Source organism: Trachemys scripta, chromosome 8 (assembly GCF_013100865.1).
Source record: "Trachemys scripta elegans isolate TJP31775 chromosome 8, CAS_Tse_1.0, whole genome shotgun sequence".
NCBI lineage: Eukaryota > Metazoa > Chordata > Testudines > Emydidae > Trachemys > Trachemys scripta.
The window spans coordinates 86,379,865-86,391,178 of record NC_048305.1 but is presented as its reverse complement, the minus strand read 5'-3'; the positions used below and the strand labels follow the sequence as shown (position 1 = coordinate 86,391,178).

Below are 11,314 nucleotides of genomic sequence, written 5' to 3'. Positions count from 1 at the left end.
CTATGATACTTCATTGGCATAACAAGCTGGACAAGCGTTGCCAAAGAGTACGAAAGAGGTGTACTCAGAGGTAAACACAACCTACCCACAATAGGATTACACGCTATTAATGGGGGTCAATTCCATGTCTATTCCTCACCACTGATCTGGTGGCAGTTTGCTCACCCTCCCCTACGTATGGGTAGTCAACAGAAGGAAGCAAATATTTCTGCTGAAACATTTGCAATTTATTCTTGACACTAGATTTTAAACAGACTGATTAGTTACCTTTATTATTTTACACTTCATAGCACACACTGTTTTGCTCTGTGTCCTTGTTGCATGACATTCCATTTGGCGCACAGTTTATTTTTAGCCAGAGACTATCAAAGTATTTTTCAGTAGGACTGTCACTGCACTTGAACAAGGAATCATTACTGCAAGAACTTTACTGAAACAAAGAAGAAATATTGAACAAATGGGGAATTATAAATCTAGACCAACCCAAACTTGCACTGGTAATTAATGTTGCTTCTTCAAATGCAATATGATATAAATCCATCAACCAGCAGCAAATGTAGCTTTAGCAAATTTACTCATTTGCTAATTTACTCTTGAGTTCAAGGATAAGGTATTGTATTGCTCCTAATCTATATGAAGATTGGCTTGGCTCAAATCACATACAGTATCTATGATAGAAAAAGAGGAAGAAAAGCCAGCAAATTTATTCAAACCATTAGATCATATTAAATTAGATTATTTTGTTGATTTAATTAATATTTAATTAGAACAATACAAAATTTAGAAAAAATTTTATTCTGTACTTCTATACTGTTAAAACTTAGATATTTAGAACTAACAAATACAACCTTATGAACTTAGCTTTTCACTATTAAAATGAAAAGAGCTTTCCAGAAAGATTGATATATCTAATATGTATGTATAGCATAGGTATGTGTGTGTATATATATTGTTTTACACAAGGAAAAAACTCCTAACTCTTTTTGCATAATACATATAATATCATTTAAACTGCAAATATCCATAATTTAAACTGAAAGTGTTAGTAGCAAAATAATGTATAATTTGGTAAATTTGATAGTGGAGTTGTTTTGATCACTGGGAGATTGTGATCCGTGTGCTAGTTTTTTATAGGGCATGAAGTGTATTGTGAATCATATTTGCTTTTTCTTGTAAGATGAATGGAAGAAGAAAGTTAGTGAATCATACGCTATAATCTTAGAAAGATTAGAAGATGACCTGCAGATCAAAGAAAAGGAGTTCACAGAACTGAAACACGTCTTTAGGTAAATTATTCTGGAAACTTGTTTATTATATTTAGAAACAATAATTAGCTTTTAAATTTTGGTGTAGTTGCAAATGTTTTCATATATGTGTCAATGAGTGTTGCACATATGGATAGTCTATATCTGCATTCTATTTATATCTGCTATCTGCTTTCAGGAGTAAGTCCTTATAATTCTGGGCCAGTGTCCCACATCCTAGAACCAAGATTAATGGCTGCTGATTACTAGAGCTGGGTGAATACGGCCAAAATTTTACTGCAAATGTATGTTTGAATTTTTTAATGAATTTGCTTTAGCAATGTACATACCTCCTTTTGTTTATTCTCCAAAAATACTTTGGCAAACAAGTCTACTGGCAAGCATATTTGCAGATTTTTACACAAAGATGCAGGCAGAATAGTTGCTGAAAGTAATTTCAAATTCCTAATTATAGTCACTTTGTCAGGACACCTGGTTCTAAAACTCCTACTTATCCAATAAGATAACATAACGTTATGGGTCAGGCATGACCACTGCCTAACATTCAGAATAAATGTAAAGAAACCATTGTAATCAGGGCTGAAACAATAGAATCATAGAATCATAGGATGGGAAGAGACCTTGAGAGGTCTTCTAGTCCAGTCCCCTGCACTCAAGACAGGACTAAGTATTATCTAGACCATCCCTGACATGTTTGTCTAGTCTGCTCTTAAAAATCTCCAATGACGGAGATTCCACAACATCCTGAGGCAATTTATTCCAGTGCTTAACTAACCTGATGGGAAGTTTTTCCTAATGTCCAACCTAAACCACCCTTGTTGCAATTCAAGCCCATTGCTTCTTGTCCTCTCCTCAGAAGTTAATGAGAACAATTTTTCTCCTGCTTCCTTGTAACAACCTTTTATGTACTTGAAATAACAGTCGCCCACAAAATACAGACACATGGAAAAGTAGAGTAAAACCTGAATCATGTGGGGGTTTTCAAATGCAGGGGCTAGGGCTTTGATTGATAGAACTGTTTTGGGCAGGGGAGGAGAGTAATTGAGCACAAGCTGAAGTGCCACAGGACAAGCTGAAGCAGCTAGAGAAAGCCAAGAATATGGTAACAGAAGGCTGGTAACATAGTCCAGAGAAAAAGCTTTTTGGGAAGAGAGACCGGATGGTGAAGGCAGGCTTGGATCAGCGAACGAAGGAACTGTCTCCTGCTGTTTGTTTCCTTCTGTGTTCAGGGAAACAGGACTTTGAAAAGAAAACTTACATAAAAGAAATACCTATTGCCAATTTCTCCTAACTGGAACAACCTACAAGACCCTGAATTTTCCGCTAACCATAGGTTAAAAGGGATAATAATACCATGTGAGCTATGTGTCCATTCAAGGCAGCTCGAATAATGAATGCACTCAACAAATGGCTTGTGAATGATTTAATTTGCAGAAGCTATCTAGTAAATAATTTCAAACATCAAATGCACTTGAGAAAATAATGTGTTCTGTTGCCAGACAATTAACAAATAAAAAACAATATTGGTCAGCTAACTTATTCATTATGATTATTCACTCAGCTATGTTAATTACCATTGTTTGACACCCCTCCCCCCAATTTAAAATGCAGATTGTTGATTATATTGGGCTGGATCCTGCAAAGTGCTGAGCATTCTGGCTCTGAGCCAACAAAGCACTTAAAACTTTAATTTTAAGCATGTGCGTAACCCCATTGACTTAACTTTAAAGTGTGTACTTAAATGTTTTGCTAGAATGCTCAACACTTTGAAGCATTGAGTCCATTGAGCTGCAGTAGAAAGTGTATTTTTGACTCTGAATTAGGTAAAAGAGAAGAAAATAATTCATTATGTGGCTAGCTGGCCACTGGAAGCTGACAACTTTGTCCTGAAACCAAATGTAGGACCACTAAATGTGTCAATGAACCTTCTCTTCTTAGGTAGGGAATGCTATTACTTCCCACTGAAGTCAATGAGAATTACTGATACTTAGCACATTGCAAGGTTGGGCCCTCTGTTACTGACATCTGAAAAGTGGACTTTTGACTTTTAATCAGGGTTGAAATACCTTTCGACAGGTTCAACTCTCCCATCCACCCTGGATCACTGGAATTGGTCAGTCTTCCTATGTGAATCTAAAATCAGAATCTGGTCTGAAGACTATAGTTTTTGTCCAAGATTAATAGTAAGGGCATAATTATTCTGTGTGGATCTGTCACCTCTGAGGAGACATGAAATGAGGCTGGTAGGATACTTCCACACAAGAGAAAATCTTTTGTTCAGTGAGGAAGAAAAATAATTTTGAGAAACTGGTTAGAGGCCAGGGAGAAGTTGGTTATCAGACTGCTGGAGAAGAAATATGGGGTGGCAAGTCTTGTGCACTCTGCTAGTACATTTTTCCTCATAACATACCAGTTGCAGAAGATTTCCTGTGCTCAGACTTGGTGGCTAAAAGGAAGGTACGGCTAAATGCAGTTTCCCAAAAACAATATCAAAATTATGGTGGCACATAATTGCATCTGTGTAGATTTTTAAGGTTGTGTGTGGAATTTCACTTTATGTGACAAGCTTTGCAAAGAAACAGCCTCCAAAAGCCAGAAACATGTAGCTTTATTATATAAAATGAGAGTTCACAATTCACACTGTTCATCTGTTCACACTGATGTTCTTGATATTATCACATGTGCCCTCTGCTGTCAGTCTACCATTGCACAACTCGTTAAAGGATATGCTTTGGATTGTCACATGCCAAAATTGGTGCTGGTCATGTTTATTATTTGTATTATGTCAGTATCTAGAGGCCACAAGAAAGTTCAGCTAGACATTGTGTTAGGCTCTGTACAAGCACAAGGGGGAGAAAGTACCTGCCATGAAGAATTTACTGTCTAAATAATTGAGGCAGACAAAGGGTAGAAGAAAATAAGTGTTATCTCCATTTTGCAACTGTAGTATTGGGGCACAGGATGATATAATGACTTGCCCAAGGTCACACCAGCAATCTGTTGCAAAGCTGGCAAGTGAACCCAGATCAGCTGAATGTCAGTGCAGTGCCTTAACCTCAATCCCATCCTTTCCCGAAGGGTAGCTGATCACAATAATTTCCTGAAAGAGGGAGTTATTTGTTCAGAAGGGGATTTGAAACACACTCTGGGGAACTCAAATTTAGGCTTTGTAACCACAAACTTCATCAAAATCTAGGACCAATGGAAATGGTTTTATGAATTTTTTTTTAAATTACTGTGGAAGCCTTTTCAACACATAAACATTCCCTCACAATGTTTGCAACTAAATCATTGCTGTCAGAGTATAAGAACCACAAAGTGTAACTGAGTACAAATTGACTATAAACCAGAGAAACTGAAAATCTATTTTCCTCTTCCATGTTGAGAGAAAAGGAAAATGTAAACAGATGGCCTAAGTGGTGAAAAATTAGATTTTTAGTAATATATGAAGTCTTTTTAATAGGGAAGGGAATTTGATCTTTAAAAATATGTGAGTTTTGAACTTGACAGCATCCCCCTTCAATGCTACCATTTGTTTTATGTCACTGAGCTCTAGAAGGGAGGGCAGGAGAGATGATGTTCCAATAGAATCATATTTGGGTATTTTGAAACTCTTAAAATTCATCCACCAAGTGAATCAATCCATCTCTCAAATCATGCACCAAAATATATTAAAACAAAAATTCCAAGCATAGGGGTGGGGGTGGGGGGAGACATGTTAACGAAAAGGAGTTTTCCCCCTAACCACTGGAGTTTCTTTCCCACAATCACCCCTCAAGGAAAATCTGAAAGAATAGATGGGCCTTACATCAGTATCATTAATCATGTTATGCCTGAGAGGACACGTATGGAGCTATAATATATTTGAAGAATGAGATTTTCTTTATAGTGAGCAAAACATTTTGTTTTCCTTAGTAAAAAGTAAGTGGTAAATGAAGAACAGTCACTGAAGAAAAAAATGTGACTGTAATGTGTGGAAGAATTATTCCATATCAGAACAGTTTACATTAAGAAAATAGAAATAAGGCCAGTAAGCTCCCTGAATGCTTAATACCTGCCATCTAAGTGACAGATGTGGAAAGTTAGTCAAACTAACATATGCACAAACTAACACAAAGCTAGTTCAGAAAGGAGTCTAGCTCTTGGTTTTATTAATGGGCTTTACATATTCATATGTATCAGTTCCACATCCCTTTTTTTTTTTACTAGAATATCATTCCTAATGGAATGGGCCTAAAGACCTGGGTTTGTAGAGCCTATTCTAAGTTAGTCGATGGACTGTGTCCAGAATTTCTATTGGGATGATTTTGTGATGGGAAATGCAGTTTCCACAAAATTGAAATTTTCTGTGGAAAAATCTTGCTTATGATGAAATTTTGTGTTGGAAAACTTGAAATGAAATTTTGGGTTGTTTTTACTGATCGGGATATTTTGTTTTGTTGAACTGACCCGAAATGTTTTATTTCAAATCAGTTCAATAAAACACCAACTTGTATTTATTTCCCTATCAACCAATACATTGGAGTTTGGGGCCCCATTCTCTCCTATGGGCTGAGCTCCTTGGAGGACTATATCTCCCATAATACAATGTGGATTTCCCTTTGGCCAAGCAAGATACATCACAGGAGTAACATGAATTGAGATTTGTCATGGGTGGTATAATCCAGCCAGGGAGCCCGGCCCATAAAGGACAAATGGGAGACATGAGGTTTCTGAACCACAACTCCCATGAGGCAATGCACCACAATGGGAAAATGCAGTTTAATGCTGAACTGACTTGAAACAAAGCATTTCAAATCACTTCAACAAACCAAACAAGAAACATTTTGATTTGGGGAGTATGTTGAAATATTTTGTTTTGATCAAAATGTTTTGTTTTTGTTGAAAATGTTCAAACAAAATGTTTCAAATGTGGAAATGTTGGAATTTCCCATGGGATGGAAATTCCAAATTTCACTCAGCTCTGCTGATGCCAAGCCTACTATCCCCCCTCCCCACCTCTGCCCCCACCAAAAAAACTTTGTAAAGATGGAATAATTCATTGCAAAAAGCTACCAGCCATGAAGGTGCAAGTTAACACTTAGCACGTTTCTGGTTTAAAGGCTTTTGTCTATACTTAAAATGAATAACATATTAAAACAGGTCCTGGTTCTGATCTCATTTTAACAGTGGTTTTACATTTGTAGGGGGAATTGTATAACATTTAATAGACATCTATGGGACTTATGCACATGTTTAAAGTTAAACATGCTCAAGTGCTTTGCTGAATCAGGATGGATTTAAGCACATCCAAATTAAGCTTGTATTTTGTGTTCTGCTGAAACAAGTCCATAGTGACTGATCCTAATCCCACTGAAGTCACTGGCAAAAAAATCCTGTTTATATCAATGGGACCTGAATTGTCCACACAGTAGTTTTCAAAGAGATTTAACTACTTAGAATATTTGAAGGAGTAGTAATGAGATGATTTGTCCTATGAGGAGATTGGAAAGTTTGGCTTTTGTCTAACATTTTGTCTAAGGTGGGAGGAGTTGCAAACTCGGAGGAGGATAGGGATATTCTGCAGGGAGACTTGAATGAGCTTGTGAATTGGAGTGTCAGAAATAGGATGAAATTTAATAGTGAAAAGTGTAAGGTGATGCACTTGGGGATGACTAATAAAAATTTTAGTTACAAGATGGGGACGCATTGGTTAGAAGTAACGGAAGAGGAGAAGGACCTAGGGGTCCTTGTGGACCGCAGGATGACTATGAGTCGACAATGTGACGTGGCGGTGAAAAAAGCCAATGCGGTCTTGGGATGTATTAGGCGAGGTATATCTAGTAGGGATAGGGAGGTCCTGCTTCCGTTGTATAAGGCGCTGGTGAGACCTCATTTGGAGTACTGTGTGCAGTTCTGGTCTCCAATGTTTAAAAAAGATGAACTCAAACTGGAACGGGTGCAGAGAAGGGCGACTAAGATGATCAGAGGAATGGAAAACCTGTCGTATGAAAAGAGATTAGAGGAGCTTGGGTTGTTTAGTCTGACAAAGCGAAGGCTGAGGGGGGATATGATTGCTATCTTCAAATATATCAGAGGGGTTAATATAAGGGAGGGAGAAGAATTATTCCAGCTTAGTACTAATGTGGACACGAGAACGAATGGATACAAACTGGCCGGGGGGAAGTTCAGGCTTGAAATTAGATGAAGGTTTCTGACCGTCAGAGGGGTGAAATATTGGAACGGCCTTCCGAGGGAAACGGTGGGGGCGACGGACCTGTCTGGTTTTAAGATTAAGTTGGATAAGTTTATGGAGGGAATGGTTTAATGGTAAAACATAGTAGCCGAGGAAAACCAAGCAATGCTACGTGAATAGCATAATGGCCAACAAGGGTTAGGCTAGAGACTCTTGCCTATATGCTCGGGGTATTACTGATCGCCATATTTGGGGTCGGGAAGGAATTTTCCTCCAGGGTAGATTGGCTGAGCCTCTGGAGGTTTTTCGCCTTCCTCCGCAGCATGGGGCAGGGATCACTAGCAGGAGGGTCTCAGCCGATTGAAGTCACTAAAACACAGGATTGGGGACTTCAACAGCAGAGTCCAGGGAAGGGTATTGCGGCCTGCAGCATGCAGGGGGTCAGACCAGATGATCATAATGGTCCCTTCTGACCTTAAAGTCTATGAGTCTATGAGTCTATCAGGGTTATTATTTAATTACCTGTAACTCAAAATCAGATTGATCAATTTCCTTCATACTTCGCAGAAACATTCTCCCTTGCTTCAAGAATAAACGTAGCAATTTCCAGGCCTTCCGCAATTATCCAAGCCAAGTTACAGTCGCTGTTTATCGAGGGCTTTATAAAGGGAGATGGGTGTAACTGTAACTATGCAGAGGTTACTGCCTTTCCATAATATGTCATTAATCATGAGGGGCAGGAATGCCCAGTGTAATTGTCTATTATCTTATAAAATATATTGTACATGTTTATTTGCAAAACGTGAGGCAGCTTTAATTTACTCATTAATTTCATTGTCAATTTTTCTAGTTTTATTTTTATTAATGAATTCCTTTTTGGGGCTTTGACATGTACTGTTCTGGAAAAGAGGTCACTTGAGTTGTACACATGGAGAACAGAGCTTAATGAATCATAAAAATACATAGACTAACATTTTTTAAAAGTATGTTCTGTATTTTTTGCAGAAAAAAGATACAAGCATCCAGTTTGAATGATGGATTCTTTCTTTAATGAGTCCGAATGGCTATTCATCCTTTTTGAGAGATATATTATTAGAAATCTATTAATAATAATTACTTCATTTTAATTAGTCACCTCACCAAGTTGCAAGCACTGTAAAATCATTAGGCTATATTAAAATATAGCATGAAATTCCAAAAATGTAGAGGTAAATTAAAACTAAACTGAACTTCGAATGTCACAATAGATAAGTGGTGGTCAGTTGCCCGAGAGCTTTATGTGCGATTACTCTAGAGAGGGCAAAAAGAAAGGAAATTGCATTTCTTTCTTAGGATGGATTTGGCTTATAGCTATATTTTAATTGCACACATCAAAACCAGAAACATTTTAATAGAAGTTAATGGAAAGTCTGAATGAGGGTCTAGAAATAGTTCTAAAATTGATTTTAAAATATCACATTCCAATGCAATAAACCAAGCGGAAAAACAGGGCTATTTAATCACACAATTTGCTGCTGAACATTGTGGGGTCCATATCCTTGTTGATGCACAGAAGTGAATAACTCTGATTGACATTAATGGTAGTTTGGGGGAAGAAATTTATGTGAGAACTCTGTTTTCACAGTACTTCTGCCCTGCCTGGAATCAGCCCATATCCTGGGTCCTCTCACTCCTGCTTTTTCTTACCCTCTCAAGTCCTAGACACCCACAATATAGAGTCCTACATCTACATATTTCCTTGAGCAGTGAATCCAGGACTAAAAGCAGGGATGTTTCTATTTTTTTTGACATTGGAAAGGCAAAACATGACTACTGAGGTTAAGAGTATGTTCAAGTTGCATGGGTAACTCAAGAGTCAGGAAATGCCAGAGTTCAGATTGCACATACCTCCTGAATACTGACCTCTTCTGCATATGCATTACAATGCAGGCTTAATGAAATGGACATATATTACACACACCCTCTTCTTCCACACCCTCAGATACCCATGTATATCATCTTGTATGAATAAGCAATGTTTATATAAAATGTACCCAGCAGCCCACCCTCACACAAGTTCCTACATGTTAATGTATAACATAAAGTAATAGTGAAAATTAGCTGACATATATACAGTAGGCCACCTGAGTTTGAAGCTGAATTAGCTTCATGGTTAACCGCCTCACATTCCCAATTGCTCCTAAGGAAGACCATTGATTGAAAAGAATATATTCAGGACATGGGTGCTAGCAATGTTATTAAAATACTTACCTAAGAGAACTTAGTATGTAACTTGCCATGTAATAACATAAAAACTGAGGTCATCTAGTGCTCGAGCTAATGACCCCTTGGGTTAATTTTGAGGGGCTGAAGCAGTGCGGTTTGAGTGACTGGTTCTTGACTGTGGAATGCACTTCCCACACTGAAAGAGTTGTCCTGGGGAGTACTAACTACACCTGTTTTAATGATACAACAAAAGCCACTTTGTGGTGCACTTTCTGTCCTTTTCCAGAATCATTATAGGTGATATACCTCACAAACCATATGATGCCTTCAGGTACTACAATGTGGGCAATGCAATTCCACTCCTTCCTTCCTTCACCACTGCCTGCTATGGGTGTTACTTTTGCCAAGAGTATTCACGTTTATCATTAGTATGTGTTATATTTTAAATTCCTTACAGTCAGTAAAAAGGAAAATGTGCAATGCATTTTGTTCTTCCTGCCAAGAAATGTGTTTCAACAACTACCGGACATACTATAAAACAGGTGTAAGATTTGTAATATGTTTCAGTGCAGTTAGGAGCTAGCATAAAGCTTATTAGCAGATAACATGAAGCTTTGCAAGAAGGACATTTGGCAGATATGGTAGAAACAAGTCAAACACCTAACTGCGTGGCACAAAATTGTATTATCCTTTGTATTCTATTTCTTTTGTCTTATGAACTGTAATTTGGCACCCGCAAAAGCCATTGTTGTCATATATACTTACTCCTTTAATAGATCGATTGCCATTGCATTTTAAAATTCAGTGCTCTTCATTCAAAACTAGAAGGAGCTTATCTGAGTTTTGTGGAATATTATACATTTTTGTCAATTTTCAGTGGGAAACCTGTTAGAGTTGGAAAAGTTTGCTCATATGTTCTACAAGTTTCCACCACTCTTATGTGAAAGGCATTGTACCCCCTAGTAGACAGGAAATTTGTTCTTTTTACTAGGATCTTAACAGGTATTCATTTGAAAGGGCTTCACTATCCATCTATATATGTGTCATATGGGGAACAGAAACTATTTTCTGCAAAGTCTATACTTGAGTATTCTTTGAAATTAGCTTCATTGTCTCTTTCATTCCCCCAGATATCATGTTGTTGGACTCTTTAGAAATGAATACATAGATTTTTCTAATTTTTTTCTATCACTTTTATCACCTTGAATCATAGAATCATAGACTTTAAGGTCAGAAGGGACCATTATGATCATCTAGTCTGACCTCCTGCACAACACAGGCCACAGAATCTCACCTACCTACTCCTGTAGCAAACCTATGTCTGAGCCATTGAAGTCCTCAAATCATGGTTTAAAGACTTGGCTTAAAGAAAGTCTAATTTCAAGTCTAAACTTCCTGATGGCCAGTTTATATCCATTTGTTCTTGTGTCCACCTTGGTATTGAGCTTAAATAATTCCTCTCCTTCCCTGGTATTTATCCCTCTGATATATTTATAGAAAGCAATCATATCTCCCCTCAGCCTTCTTTTGGTTAGGCTAAACAAGCCAAGCCCTTTGAGTCTCCTTTCATAAGACAGGTTTTCCATTCCTCGGATCATCCTAGTAGCCCTTCTCTGTACCTGTTCCAGTTTGAATTCATCCTTTTTAAACATGGGAGACCAGAACTGCA

General features: G+C 37.7%; 1 protein-coding gene across 5 annotated transcripts in view; it reads left to right on the top strand.

Moving 5' to 3' along the window:
* The first annotated feature begins 360 nt into the window (after positions 1-360).
* The window catches only part of LOC117882206 (serine/threonine-protein kinase TNNI3K), a 180,793-nt gene continuing 169,839 nt past the window's right edge, over positions 361-11,314 (top strand). Inside the window, exons 1-2 of one of the 5 annotated variants that reach the window (XR_004646956.1) lie at positions 361-497; positions 1,178-1,286. Coding sequence is in view for 3 of the 5 variants with exons in the window: in XM_034780267.1 (XP_034636158.1) it covers positions 458-497; positions 1,178-1,286 (149 nt within the window). In the remaining 2 variants the exon portion in view is untranslated. The remainder of the gene's footprint in view (positions 498-1,177; positions 1,287-11,314) is intronic. The other 4 variants (XM_034780267.1, XM_034780264.1, XM_034780263.1 and 1 more) reach the window with 4 other exon arrangements.